The sequence below is a fragment of the Notolepis coatsorum genome (genome assembly GCF_963971535.1).
Source record: "Notolepis coatsorum genome assembly, chromosome: 8".
NCBI lineage: Eukaryota > Metazoa > Chordata > Actinopteri > Aulopiformes > Paralepididae > Notolepis > Notolepis coatsorum.
The window spans coordinates 25,403,497-25,419,389 of record NC_140172.1 but is presented as its reverse complement, the minus strand read 5'-3'; the positions used below and the strand labels follow the sequence as shown (position 1 = coordinate 25,419,389).

At 43.5% G+C, this 15,893-nt stretch overlaps 2 protein-coding genes across 2 annotated transcripts in view; one reads left to right on the top strand and one right to left on the bottom strand.

Annotated features, from left to right (window-relative positions):
• Positions 1–15,893, bottom strand: part of tspoap1 (TSPO associated protein 1) — a gene marked incomplete at both ends in the record, with an annotated part of 203,051 nt that overhangs the window by 160,221 nt on the left and 26,937 nt on the right. The window lies entirely within an intron of this gene.
• On the top strand, positions 9,726–11,129 carry LOC311233742 (E3 ubiquitin-protein ligase TRIM35-like; the record flags this gene model as incomplete). Its single annotated transcript, XM_084320747.1, has 1 exon — positions 9,726–11,129. One exon carries the CDS (start codon positions 9,726–9,728, stop codon positions 11,127–11,129), a length of 1,404 nt encoding a protein of 467 aa, XP_084176873.1.

Here is a 15,893-nt window from a genome sequence, read left to right as displayed (position 1 = left end):
CGTCAGCAGAAGACAGGCTGAAGGGAGATGTTGTGGCGTGAGCTGATTCGGGCCCCCCACCTCCTCTCCACAGGCCGAACCATGACAGCTTCAAACGGATATGAGCCTTAATCTTGTCAAAGAGAATTCCATTATCCACACAAGCCCTTCAAACCACCACCCCCACCATGTCATATCAGCTACGGCTTGATTTGGAGTCCAGCGAGACAGAAACAGCTAAAGAAAAAAATCTTTTTATAAAAGGTTTTATTCTCCCTACATTCAGGTTTTTATTTTACACTTAAGGTGCAAATAGATCAAATGTTTAATGTAGAGTAATACTTTTTTATCAAATACATCCACAGAGCTTTTAGAAAGGTGCGGAATCAAAGTATTGCTTTCCCCCCAAAATAATATTAGAAAAATGTTGGCGGGTCCAACATTTATGTTGTTGTTTACATGTTGAGTTTAGGTTTACTTTATTTGTCCAAGGGGGGCAGTTTACATTAATAAAAATTTAAAAAAAAAGTAAATGCACCAAATGTTTGCCAAAAAGGGCTCATTTCCATTGGTAGTCCCCCTGCCAGAAGGTACAGGCTAAAATCCTATGTAAAAAAAATAGTTAGCAATACAAACAGAATACAAGCGAGATAAATAACATTAGAATAAAAACTAAAACAAAAGCACATAGGACATAAGATAGGGATACAGGGCACAATACAGAGCACATCATGACAGATTAGATGGTGTGCATGTATCCCTCCCTTCCCTACTTCCAATCTCCCCTCATGGAATAATGCACCCAATTGGATGACATGCTGGTGCTCTAGTGCGACATCTAGTCCCTGAATGTTATACAGTATAGCGCTTTTACATCACATTATTTGTCATTTCAAAGTAGGTGCATAACATCAGCACATTGTGTTATGCAGTAGCAGCCTATTCATTGATGACTGTGTGAGTAATGTTTTTGTGATTTACTATCTTCCTGGGACTTTTACTTTTAGACAGACATAGTAAAATGTTACACTTACTGTTATATTCTGGATATTTGTACTGTATATTTTATATTAGAATGTAACATAGGACATTCTATATTAGTATATTTTATATTAGAATGTAACATAGGAATTCTATATTAGTATATTTTATATTAGAATGTAACATAGGACATTTTATATTAGTATATTTTATATTAGAATGTAACATAGGACATTTTATATTAGTATATTTTATATTAGAATGTAACATAGGAAATGTATATCCCGGACCATATTTTATTCTTAGGCTTATTTTTATTCTTATTTGTGACTTTTAGTTTTTGTCTACCTAAATGTTTACTGTTTACTGTGAGCGGTTTGTAGTGCATTGTATTGTATTCCCTCGGGATGAATAAAGTATTTCTATTGTATTCGATTCTATTATACTTCAAGCGACATGCTTGGTCAAATCATTCGATTACCGCAATTATGACTGAAACCTCCGGGGGGGGGGGGGGGGTTAGGGTTAGGGTTAGGGTTAGGGTTAACCCTTAACCCTTTCACTACCACACTACCAAATGGTTTAACCCTTTCACTGTGACAATACAGAAGGTTAACCCTAACAATTTGGTAGTGTGGCAGTGAAAGGGTTAAGTTGGATGGTGTTCCCCTTTAACGTTGTATCGTGATGACAGTGATGGAGTGGAGGGCGTGGTCCTGGGACATCAGGAGGGGGGGGGGGGGGGGGGGATATTGAAAGACCGACATCTGATCACATCATTCAAGCAATTGAATTTCACAGACTGAGCTCGACCTCCACAATAGACCTGATTCAATGTCAGCCAGAAAAAGGGAGCATAGAAAATTAAGTAAAATACATTGTGCTGCTCCGCAAGGCCCCCCCCCCCCCCCCCCCCCCCCCCCCGGCCCCCCCTCTCCTGATGTCCCAGGACCACGCCCTCCACTCCATCACTGTCATCACGATACAACGTTAAAGGGGAACACCATCCAACTTAACCCTTTCACTGCCACACTACCAAATTGTTAGGGTTAACCTTCTGTATTGTCACAGTGAAAGGGTTAACCATTTGGTAGTGTGGTAGTGAAAGGGTTAATCAATATATTGTGAACGTGATCTAATCCCTCCCAAAGCCGGACACCAGCGGAGTAAGACTCAAAACGTGTGACGTCATCATCGGTTATAAAGTGTCCTTTGACAATGAATGGGGAACTGATTTTGTAAATGTTTGGTTTTTATTTTGATGAGCCCAAATGAGCTTTATTCTACAGTAGTGCTCCCCCCTTGAACGGCCCTTCTAAGGTTTCTCTCCTCCACATTGCCTGTGGTGCTTTTTTCCTATTGCTAGGTTTTTAGTGAGTTTTTCCTTACCTTCGCGTGGGGTATGTCTGGGAGTGTTGCATTAATTAAATTAATTTATTTACATTTTATTTTGGATTTCCTGGTGTTTCTTTGTTCTTGGTTTATTGTGATGTTTCTTCTTGACTTGTTTAAAGAAGACGTGTCCGACCCATGGGGACATTAACGTGTGTTGATTTGATTGAATTTGATTTGATTTGATTTGATTTGATTTGCTCTCAGTTCTGAACCAGTGGTTCAGACACTGGGTGTTCTCAGTGTCATGTAACAATCATTCCCAATTTCATTGTAACAACACAAATTTGCCTTTTAGCACTCTAGTTGTCTAGTTCTTGGATTTGGGAGAGAGTTGTTTGTGTTCACACACTGCCTTAGACCATAGAAATAACATGTATGGGTGGCCGGGTAGCGTAGCGGACTAAGCATCTGTCTACCACCGCAGAGACACTGGTATCGAATCCAGATGTCAGCGTTGCCTCCGGCTTGGCCGGTCGTCATACTGGCACAATGGGCAGTGTCAGCGGGAGGGAAGCCGGTGGGTGGTAATCTGGTCATTGTAAACAGCGAAGTCCTCCTACAGGTCGGTCAGGGCGCCTGCACAGCGAGGAAGGGATCTGGGTGAGGTAGTGTGCCCTCCCACGCGTTACACTCACCCAGGTGAAAAGAGGCTGCTGGCTGTCTCCTATGTATCGGAGGAAGCATGTGATAGACTTCAGGGCTCCCTAGACCGGCAAGTAGGGGGCAAATGCGCGCAGCGACCAGGAAGGGGAGGGGGGAATTGGCATAATGACTAAATTGGGATGGGAGGAAAATACAAGAAAAATAGGAGGAGACAAAGTAGAAAAAAAAAAAAAAAAAAAAAAGGAATGTATGAATTATGAAATTGGGTGTATTTTTCCTTTAAAACCAGACGCCAATTTCTTGCATCCAAGCGCTCACCATGTCCACTATTAGGCTCCTCGCCCTGAGAGAGAGTCCACCAGACAGGGCATTAGGGATCCTCACCAGCGCCACCGTGACTCGTCTGTCATCACACAAGCGTCTACATCACAGTAGGGCTGTCTTAAATACTTTGTTTGAAGCTATATATTTTTTTTCTTTTTTTTTGTGCAAAATCAACTCTGCCTCTCTTTGTTAACTACAACAAGCAATGCTGTTTGTTATTTAAGATGAGGTCGGACTCGGCACTATATCACAGTTAACCCTTTCACTGCCACACTACAGAAGGTTAACCTTTCACTACCACACTACAGAAGGTTAACCTTTCACTACCACACTACAGACTGTTAACCCTTTCACTACCACACTACAGAAGGTTAACCCTTTCACTACCACACTACAGAAGGTTAACCTTTCACTACCACACTACAGAAAGTTAACCTTTCACTACCACACTACAGAAGGTTAACCCTTTCACTACCACACTAGATGGTTAACCCTTTCACTACCACACTACATAATGTTAACCCTTTCACTACCACACTAGATAGTTAACCCTTTCACTACCACACTACCAAATGGTTAACCCCATTCACAACCACACTACAGAAGGTTAACCCTTTCACTACCACACTACAGAAGGTTAACCATTTCACTACCACACTACATACGGTTAACCCTTTCACTACCACACTAGATGGTTAACCCTTTCACTACCACACTACCAAATGGTTAACCCCATTCACAACCACACTACAGAAGGTTAACCCTTTCACTACCACACTACCAAATGGTTAACCCTTTCACAACCACACTACAGAAGGTTAAACCTTTCACTACCACACTACCAAATGGTTAACCCTTTCACAAACACACCACAGAAGGTTAACCCTTTCACTACCACACTATAGAAGGTTCACCCTTTCACCACCACACTACAGACGGTTAACCCTTTCACTACCACACTACCAAATGGTTAACCCTTTCACAACCACACTACAGGTTAACCCTTTCACTACCACACTACAGACGGTTAACAGTCCCATAGGAATAACATTCATGGGAGGGATTCAGTCCCAGAGATATTAACATTTTGGTTTATACATTTTCTGTTATGGCCAGTTACAGACATTTACAAATATCGATATCGATATGCTCTGTATGAAATACATTTTGTACACACTGAAAATGATACACTGTAAAATGGAAAATATATTTATTTCTGTTTCAGCAGTCAGTTTCAATGCTGTTACCCAAACAAAACCTGTGTGAAAACAACAACCTGCGCAGTTATGAATAATCATCTATAAATAATCAGCTATAAATAATCATCAGTTGTTCACATCTGGCCCACTCTGCTCATCGGACCAATGCCCAATTACCAATACATTTAAAAAGAATTTGCCAATATATATCTGCCCGGTTTTGCCAATCAGACCGATGCAGATAATATATATATATTTTAGAATCTCTGATATTGGCTGAGACCATTGCGGTCATCAATGCATCCCTAATTTATGAATTCTTAAATCGGGTGGCATTTCCCTTAAAGAGTTAACAACCGTGTGGTTGCGCAGCACGACACTATGAAGACACATGACGTCATCATACTGTCTGAGGGTGAGGGATGGGTAAGAGGCAGACATCTCAAGGATACTCTCAGACCAGTGGCGGGGGGGCAGCCGAGGCCATCGTCTAGTTCCCCATTACATCCCTCTGTCAACAGAACCACTGTCACCGGAGGGCTGTGGACATGTCTCCATTCTAACATGCATCGCGATGCGGACGTGGACGATTCTGCATCGATGCAGTGACAGAACATAATGGATTATTAAAGCTACTGTAGTGCTCTGGTCATGCATCCACTCAACTTATAGAAAATACAGCATCAGGCTATTCTAAAAGTATTGATACTAATAAAATGGAGCATTGAACCGTTTTTAACAGCTGGGTATCGAGATACCTTTCTAGTATCTGTATCATGCAGCAACACTAGTAAAGACATTTATTTTGACATTCTGATTTAAGAACTTTCTAAATAAAAGTTTATTTATCTGACTGCGTCTATGAATTGATGAAAAAGTAGCTATGTGCAGTAATATAGATTATACAATTGATGTAATATATTATTGAGCTGCATCGCGATGCATCATAGAATCGAACCGTGGACAGCTGAATCGTAATCGATTCGAATCATGAGGCCAGTGAAGATTCACAGCTCTACTGTCACGTTAGAGGGAGGTCATTGCCACTCGCTCTCATTCAAAACAATAACAGCTTCATCTAATTACATTTGTAAAAATTATGTCATGTCTAAAACCCTGTCTTTTAACCCCTCCCTCCACGAGACATTCTGACATACGGGTAGCCACAGAATAATGGAGTAAGATCATTTAGAGATTGGGCTCCGGACACAGTGAAACCATACCCAGAGGACACAAATACTCTGCCTAGGAAGGGATGGTCACATGACATCTCATTAACACTGAAGCGCCGTTTCCATTTCCTACAACCGACCTAGGAAGGATCACCTATTGATCGTAATATTCCAGGAGCCGTCAGATCAAACGAACCCAAGATTTCCAAAGAGTAGCATTACAAGCGGTTTGTCCTCTCTGAGTCACATTGATTCCGTAATCGTACATCGATCTGAGAGAGGTGCTTCAGCAACACACCAGTCCAGCCCACCCAAACCCCCCGCCTCCAGACAATAGTGAGGGAGAACACAGGTAATCATATGTTTAATCTCCTCGGTCTTGATGGGGGGGGGGGGTGCAAGTCCAAAATGCCAAGGCGATGTCACGGAGGAAAGAGAACCGTCAGAAAGGACAAAGAAAGGGGCAGTTCTTCTCTCCCGACCTCTCTGTTCCGCCTGGTTAAATGAGCCTTTGATGAGGAAACACTGCAGGCATGGAGGAGCCGAGGGTGGAGGACACAGTATGACCGAAAAAAAAAAAAAAAAAAAAACTCAAAAACAGTGGACACCCTTGGTCGATGGTGGAATCATTTCATTCCTTTAGTTGGAAAGGTGGTCTCTACTACTACTGTGCTTGGGGGCCTGCGGACCTCACCATTAATTTAGTGTCATAATTCAAGGGGAATGAGATTACTCTTTAAAAACAGCAGGAAGAGGTACAGCAGTACTGTGGAGGAGGACACGCTCGGAGTGGGTGAAGGTGAAGGGAGCCCAGGAGACAGAGCAGGAGGAGGGAGAGGTGGGGTTATTGGAAGCAGGGGGTGGGGGTTGGAAGCAGGGGGTGGGGGTTGGAAGCAGAGGGTGGGGGTTGGAAGCAGAGGGTGGGGGTTGGAAGCAGAGGGTGGGAGTTGGAAGCAGGGGGTGGGGGTTGGAAGCAGAGGGTGGGAGTTGGAAGCAGGGGGTGGGGGTTGGAAGCAGGGGGTGGGGGTTGGAAGCAGGGGGTGGGGGTTGGAAGCAGGGGGTGGGGGTTGGAAGCAGGGGGTGGGGGTTGGAAGCAGGGGGTGGGGGTTGGAAGCAGGGGGTGGGGGTTGGAAGCAGGGGGTGGGGGTTGGAAGCAGAGGGTGGGGGTTGGAAGCAGGGGGTGGGGGTTGGAAGCAGGGGGTGGGGGTTGGAAATAGGAACGCATCGTCTCATCTCTGCTAGGGGTGGGACCCTGTCCACACGATCACAAGTATTAATGACACAGTTTTTTTTTTAAATGATTCAAAAAAATAAAACTCTGTCCACACGACTGGTTTAAACCCTGCACCGAGTGAAGTCATATTCATGTAGTACAATGCCAAAGCAGTAGGTGGCGATGTTGTTCAGACATGAAGGCCATTTCAACCAATCAGAAAAGGTTGAACGCTCACTACACTTCCTGCTTAAAAACAACAAAGTCACCATCTTTAAATACCTCGCGTGAGCCATTTAGCCAATGTAGCATTTATTTTTCAGCAAAGAAAGTGCAATAAAAGTGCAATAAACAAAACGGATACATTCACTGTGTGTTCTGCCTCTCATTTGTTGATGAAACAAAACCAACATCAACACAATTTACCACCAAGAGCGGATAGTTTAGTTTCACAAAAAGATCTCCGGTGTTGTTAGCTTACATGCTAACGTAATAATGTGGTAACGTTAACGCTAGTAGAATGAATGGATGCAAACGTTATTTAACACATTGCAGAATGGGTACAATACAATACGGCTGAGCGTCTAGAGAGTAGAGACCAGTTTTTTTTTTTTTACTTTTGTATACCACGACCCCATTTTATTTCCGATTTTCTTTGGCAATGTATCGCGTAATTTCAACGTGGAATTAAGGAATATCAAAATAAAAGCACACGTTGTTGAACTTGATCATGCATATTTATTAGAACATTTTATTACAGCACTATGTTATCGATACACATTTATAAAACAAGGCATATTTAGCCACTTGCCACTGTCACCTACCCACTTTGGGTCATGACCCGTAGTTTGAGAACCGCTGGTCTAGACTCTAGTCGACCGACTGACACACTAGTCCACAATATAAGAAACATCTTAATTGAACCTACAGTATGTTAATTCATTCAATTTAACCTTATGGCTGGGCTTTTAGTCTTTCAATGTTCACGTGGGGAGTAGAAGCCATTTCTAGCCTTTCTGGACATGTCTTGCCGACCCCTCTCCACACTCGGTGGGCAGACTGGTGCCGGAGGCGGCGAGCTCCTCAGGGAACTCCGGTTCCATTATTACCAGACGAGGCCGGCAGCAGCAGCAGCAGCTCGCCAGACAGCCGTGTGTTTGGACTGGGATGAGACCGAGACACCAAACACTCCCTTTGATCAATTATTCATAAACTATGAGCCATGAAAATATATAACCACACATGCAGCAGCGCTTTATGGCTTTAATACAGATGAGGTGATGTTTCGGTTCCAGCTAAATAGAAAACAATAAATAATTCTCTCTCTCTCTCTCTCTGCTGTATATTGGCAAGAATCTAGTGATACGATACATATAGGCTAATCATGACGCAAAGCCTAGCCTACTTTTATAGTTCTTTGTGAAATCTGAACAGAGATTAGATTTTATATTCAACGATAGGAAATACAAATTCTTTCATTATTCTTTAAGTAAACACAACATGATATACTGTAGCCAAATTGTTGATAAAGTTTTTGTGCCCCCGATCCGAGTCATTTAATATTAAGTATCTGCCGATACTTGCCAATCCGATATTTATATTTTCCTAGATAATATAGCAGCACAGTGCACACTTCAAGTATATTAAAGTGAGTAAAACCATTTCAATGTAGGTAAGATATGCTTGGTAATTGAATAGTTCTGCCTAAAGAAAACCAATCTGTCTGATGTGATCATCCCTACAAATTGTTCTTTCACTGCATAGTTTATTTTACATACCCTGGCTGTCACCAAATGAAAGCCTTGCAAAACAAGCTACAGTATATGACGAATGTACATGTGAATATAACCCTCTTATTGCATGATGTCACACTAGAGAGCAGAGTCTCTCAACATCACCATAAACCCTTTACGGGACGCTCAATTTCTACCAACAGCTAACACCACTTATTCCTGGTTAACTGCCTTCATGGTGTAAAAGGGGTAGTATATAGCGATTGATGGGCAATTTTGGAAAGCAGGCACGTGGCATCATGATTAATTATTAATATCCTTGTAATACTTTATAGATGTAGGCACTAAGCAAATGTAACTACACTTTATACCCACAATGTACAGCAATGTTCTATCACTAGATTATTGTGCAAAAATAATTATCATTCCTTTTCTAGTACTCACTATCGTATGCAAGACCCTTGCACTTACTTGTTCTTTAAAGATACATGAGATAATGGGATTTATTTGTTTGTTTGTTCATTCTACTGTAACACTAATTATAAATTGCTATGGATAGGAGTGTCAGCTAAATGCCTCAATAGTAAATGCCTAATTATGTATGTTGGCCAATGTCTTACATATAAAGTTATGGATGAAGCTTGATCTTGTTAAATCATTAGACCATCATTTACACTGCAGGTTTTATGCCACACTTCCAAGTGTAGATAATTCTTCACGGAACACACTTACCGTAATATAAAGGGGGGGGGGGGGGGGGGGGGACACACGAAACTGGGTGTGTCCTCAGCTCCTACAACGTCATATTTTGATTGTCCTTCCTGGACCTCAGGTAATGTTAAAGCTATTTCCTTGTGTGTCAACTAGGTTCTCACACATGATCCGTCTGTCAGAGTAGAAAGAGTAAAGTCCAGTGTGTGTTGACTGCTCACGACACACACCACAAGCTGTTACTCTTGAAGCTTCCAGACGAAACACACAACTCTTGAATTTTTTTTCTTTTTACACAACATTGGTCTGAGACTGAGAGACTTCAACCTGCCGCTAACTCAATCAACTGAACGTGAGTTTGAACGCAATTTATAGTGAGAATAAACTACAGGGAGTGTTAACAAACGAGGGTGAAATGTCTTCCCGGTCACCTCTCTCCATTAAAGCTCTCTCCTGTCCGGTGTGCTGTGACATCTACAGAGACCCTACCATTCTGAAGTGTAGCCACAGCTTCTGTAAGGCATGTCTGCTGGAATACTGGAAAGATAAGGACATATGTGAATGTCCACTGTGTAGGAGACCGTCCACCAAGGACTTCCCCCCAAACCTGGCTCTGAAGGATCTGTGCGAGGCGTTCTTACAGGAGAGCAGTCAGAGCATCATGGGTGGGTTCGAGTCTCTCTGCGCTCTGCACGGTGAGAAACTCAAGTCCTTCTGTCTGGATGATCTACAGCTGATCTGTTGGGTGTGTCGGGACTCGAAGAGACACAGCGCTCACAGATGTAAACCCATCGACGAAGCAGCTCTAGATTCCAAGGAGGAACTCCGGAAAGCGGCGGAGATTTTAAAGAAGAAACTTAAAATGTTTGGTGAAGTCAAAGATGACTGTAATCAAATGGCGGATCACATTAAAGTCCAGGCTTGGCACACGAGAAAGAAGATCGAGGCGGAGTTTAAAAGGCGTCGTGCACTTCTAGAAGAGGACGAGGTGGCTAGAATTGCTGCACTGAGTGTGGAAGAGGAGCAGAAAAGTCGGACGGTGAAGGAGAAGATTGAGGGGCTGAACAGAGAGATATCGAACCTCTCGGACACAATCGGAGCCGTGGAGGAGGCGCTGAGAGCATCTGAAGACCTCCCGTTCCTGCAGACCTACGAGGCCACGGCGAGAAGAGCCCAGAGCGCACCGCCGGACCCAGAGCTGGCGTCGGGCGCTCTGATAGACGTAGCCAAACACTTGGGCAACCTGACCTTCAGAGTCTGGGACAAGATGCGGGGGATCGGCTCCTACACTCCCGTGACCCTGGACCCCAACACGGCCCACCCGGAGCTCATCCTGTCCGAACACCTGACCGGGCTGAGGAGGAGCGAAGCGGGGCAGCGACGTCCTCGCAACCCGGAGAGGTTCGACTGCCGTGTTTTTGCCCTGGGCTCCGAGGGCTTTAATGCAGGGACACACAGGTGGGATGTTGAGGTTGGATGCGATGCATATTGGTTGCTGGGTGTGGTGGTAGAGTCTGTCCAGAGGAAGGGAGATGCAGAGTGTGGATGCTGGGCGTTAGTGTTTGATAATGGCAAATACAAGGCCATCTGCCCGCCAGGACGAAGCACTGTTCTGCCAGGGAGACAGGACCCACGGAGGATAAGGATACAGCTGGACTGTGACAGAGGAACACTGTCGTTCTTTAATCCTGAAACAAACACACACCTGCACACCTTCACACACACCTTCACCGAGAGAATGTTCCCATGCTTTTGTAACCGGTCGACGAGTTCCCCTCTGAAGATCTTACCAGTTAAGGTGTCCGTGTCTGTGTTTTAAAGTGATTTCCATAATTAGGAGTAACACTTTGGCTGCCGGAGGTTAAATTCATGATATACCATCTGTTGCCAGCTCTATTTGTCTATGGATAAGTTCCCCTTCTTTGCAGGGCTATAACCTTTTAAATCCTATTGCTAGATTATTATTATTATTATTATTATTATTATTATTATTATTATTACCATTATTAGGGCCCATTCAAAGTCCTATATGTATTGTTCATTGTGTAGCAACGTTAAACTTTTTCATTCACATATTCATAGTAAAATATGGTCTAAAGTATACGTTTTTATCGTTTTCTGCAGCTTTCTTCAGAACGTGATTTATAGCTCCAAATGCATTTTATTGATGATGAAATACAGTTTGGTAGGAATCTGTGCGAGATGAAAAATTTCAACTGGATGTACTTCTAGAATGATCTACGTATGATCTGATGATGACCGGATGGGCGGGGGATCGTTTATAATTCCGTGGGCAGCGTTAGATGATTCATCCAGAGTGGGTCATATGTTCATCATAGCAGTTTATATGGAACACGTTAGAATAAAACGCTGAATCTTACCGTATGTTCCTCGCGCCGTTGGACGATCAGCGTGGTGTAGACCGTTTTCGATTATGGGATGTTTATCCTGATGAACCATTTCCAGGTTGTATAATGGTATATACGTCCAAATCATGTTGTTTATCGAGTTATTGGCAACGGATCGCTGTGTGTTGTGACGAGCTCGAGTCCCGGGACATGTACCGAGTGCCCGGAAGTGGTGTGGGTGAATAGCACATCGTCCAAGTGGCTTCCTGTTGGGCGATTGCGCCGATCGGCCACCAGATGGCGCTCTTGAACCGCTGGAGGGTTCGGTGGGGCTTTTTGGTGGGTCTCAGGCCAGCGGATGGGAAATATGAATCCGATCACAGATTTTTGAAATATTGATATCAAAGACGAGTTACGGCGTCTTCGGCAACTTGAGCATGGCGGGGAAGGACGCCTAAAAACGTCTTCTGGCAGTTAAAGTGTTAACACCAAAACGTATACAAATTAGATGTAATGAGCAACCTGGTTGGAGAGGATGGCAGCAATTTGTCCATAATGAGTACGTTTTAATATTATTAGGGGTTCAAGCCTGAAGGGCTGAAACCCTATTGTTTTCATGCCGATTTATTTTTCTTAATAATCTTCTTCTGCAATGATTTAGCAAATTCCTGTGAGATTGTAAATGGTAGCAATATGAAATTTGGCCCATTGATTGGATGTTGTGTGCAAATGCTGTCTGAGAAATATGACTTTGAGAGGTCCTAATTCCTACGCCATGAGTCAGATAAACACAAAACTTGGTAGAGACATCCATAGATATCTATAGAACATATCTACATATATCTATGGAGACATCCATCTACAGTATCTTCCCTCTACAAATTTGCCTCAAGGACCCATGAAGTCAGCCATATTGGATTTTCCGCCATTGTGAATTTTATGGGGGGGGGGATCTGTGGATCACTGTTCGGATCAAGCTTATCAAAAGCTGGATATGGCTTGTTGATATCTATTGCGTTGTGAAGATATTGACCAATGAACTTCAAAAAGGTGTGGCTCAGCACATAAATAGACCAATGTCAAAAACTGTTCAGCCAATCATGATGAAACTGGCAGGATATGTCCAGATAAATACCTGAAACATTTCATTCAAATCGACCACTCAAGGGCACTACCAATGTTATGTACACTATGTTTATCCAATCATTGCAAAACGTGCAGGAATTGTTTCATAACACTGTTTAACAATGTTTTTCAATATTAGTAGCCTGAAATGTTTGTATTCTTTTTTTTTGTCTGTCAAAACAAAATTAATAAATAAATTATTTAAACGTTTCCTGGGAGGTCTGAGTCTAACTCTGAATGACCTACATCTTGGTACGCAGGACAAGCTAAGATATTTAGTATGTATACATTTGAATTGGAAATATGGAAACAATTTAAATATGGAAATTGTATATAAACAAACAGTTGAACTAATGTTGACAACATTTGATTAGATTTAATTTTAGTTGTGTTGTGTTGTTGTTTTTTGCCCCTGCCCTTCAAAACATTAGTCTAGGCTGCTGGGGTTATTTTGCCCTTTGTCCGGTACAATTCCCATGCTGGATTACTATAAGGAAGTACTCTATAAGGAACAAGGAAAAACAACTGAGAAAATCAATGATGAGACCCATAAGGAAGTACTCTATAAGGAACAAGGAAAAACAACTGAGAAAATCAATGATGAGACTTCTTCTGCGTGTGTGTGTGTGCATGTGTGCGTGTGTGTGCGTGCGTGCGTGACACAGTATGCAATGCACCCCAGGATTTATGACATAGGGAAACAAAAAGGCAGGCAATACTTTTGGGGGTGGCTTTTCATTTAGTTATATTTCACACTTTCAGCAGTTTGTGGTCTCCTGTGACGTGGAGGGGGCGAGGCTCCGCTGTGGGAGTGGAATACAGGCAACATCGTGTCAGGTCATCAGCCTTCAGGGATGATACTGAATTAAGACTGACAAAACCAAAAGGTTGTCTACTTTATCATCACTGGGGCTGGCAGCTTCACCACGTTCCACCCCACCCTGTCTCCCTAAAGGCCCCCTCCCTACTATGTATGTATTTGTCAGTAGGGGTGTAACGGTACACAAAAACCACGGTACGGTACGTACCTCAGTTTTGAAGTCACGGTTCGGTACGGGTTTTCGGTACAGTGGGGGAAAGTTTGGCTTTCCATGTTCCACTCAGGGGTGATGTAGTGTGCAGTAACTAACTGTACTTGTAGGGCTGTCAACGAATATTCTATATTGAAATTAATAATCGACTTGTTAAAAAAAAATATATATATTATATTATATTGTGAAAAAAACAGCCCCCGGTGGGCGGTCGTTAGTGGTTAACATACCGTTGTATTCGTTCAGTACACAGCCATACTGAACCTAAGGTCCAGCACTGAAATGGTTCGGTACGGATACGTGTACCTTTAAAAAAAAAAGAAAAAATGTTTCTAGAACACCAAGCATGTGACCATATAGGACCTTTATGGTCTTGGTCCTCTTTGTAGCCATGCATTTGTAAATTATTGTTCTTTTGTTTTAACATGTTTTTATATTGCATCCCTTGCTAAATCCTGTGTATTTACAGTGCATTACCGGTATATGTATTGTCCATTAATACATGCTGTCCCTTCCAAATAAACAAATAAATGAAATAAATGAGAAATGTCCACGTCCACACACTGAGAGACAAGCCTACTGCATCTACGCAGTATAGGTATGAATCCAAATAAATAAACAAGACTCCATTGAGAGTCCAAGCTTAGCGGTACGGTAAGTGTGTTCCGTGAAGAATTATCTACACTTGGAAGTGTGGCATGAAACCTGCAGTGTGAATTATGGTCTTAATGATTTAACAAGATCAAGCTTCATATCCATAACCAGGCCTGGACTGGCCATCTGGCATACCGGGCTGACACATCTTTGGGCCGTTATGATTTGAAAAAAATATATCATTTAAAAAAAGAGTTTAATTTTTTAACATTTATTTATTTTATTTTTTTCAACGACCGGCCCACTACTAGGCTGGGACAGCGGCCCATTGGTACTGACTGACACTGGGCTGGCCCAATCACATCTCTTACTAAGCACCGCCCTGCCAGTCATGTGGTACATGACTGAGAGGGGGGCTGGTATACAGGACTGAGAGGGGGCTGGTATACAGGACTGAGAGGGGGCTGGTATACAGGACTGAGAGGGGGCTGGTACATGACTGAGAGGGGACTGGCTGGTACATGACTGAGATGGGGCTGTGGTACATGACTGAGAGGGGGCTGTGGTACATGACTGAGAGGGGGCTGTGGTACAGGACTGAGAGGGGGCTGTGGTACATGACTGAGAGGGGGCTGTGGTACATGACTGAGAGGGGGCTGTGGTACATGACTGAGAGGGGGCTGTGGTACATGACTGAGAGGGGGCTGATATACAGGACTGAGAGGGGGCTGGTACATGACTGAGAGGGGGCTGGTCTACAGGACTGAGAGGGGGCTGTGGTACATGACTGAGGGGGCTGTGGTACATGACTGAGAGGGGGCTGGTACATGACTGAGAGGGGGGCTGGTATACAGGACTGAGAGGGGGCTGGTACATGACTGAGAGGGGGGCTGGTATACAGGACTGAGAGGGGGCTGGCACATGCCTGAGAGGGGGCTGGTATACAGGACTGAGAGGGGGCTGGTATACATGACTGAGAGGGGGCTGGTATACAGGACTGAGAGGGGGCTGGTACATGACTGAGAGGGGGCTTGCTGGTACATGACTGAGAGGGGGCTGGTACATGACTGAGAGGGGGCTGGTATACAGGACTGAGAGGGGGCTGGTATACAGGACTGAGAGGGGGCTGGTATACAGGACTGAGAGGGGGCTGGCTGGTACATAACTGAGAGGGGGCTGGTATACAGGACTGAGAGGGGGCTGGTACATGCCTGAGAGGGGGCTGGTATACAGGACTGAGAGGGGGCTGGCACATGACTGAGAGGGGGCTGGTATACAGGACTGAGAGGGGGCTGGTATACATGACTGAGAGGGGACTGGCTGGTACATGACTCCATATTGTATCATAATATTATTTAAAAAATCATTAGGATAAGGGTTCCCTTGATAAAGATCCATGAAAAGGCTGTATAATATACAACACCTGTAGCTCAACTGCAAAAACTGCTTTTTTGATTTGATTAGATTTGTATTTGGAAATTAAAA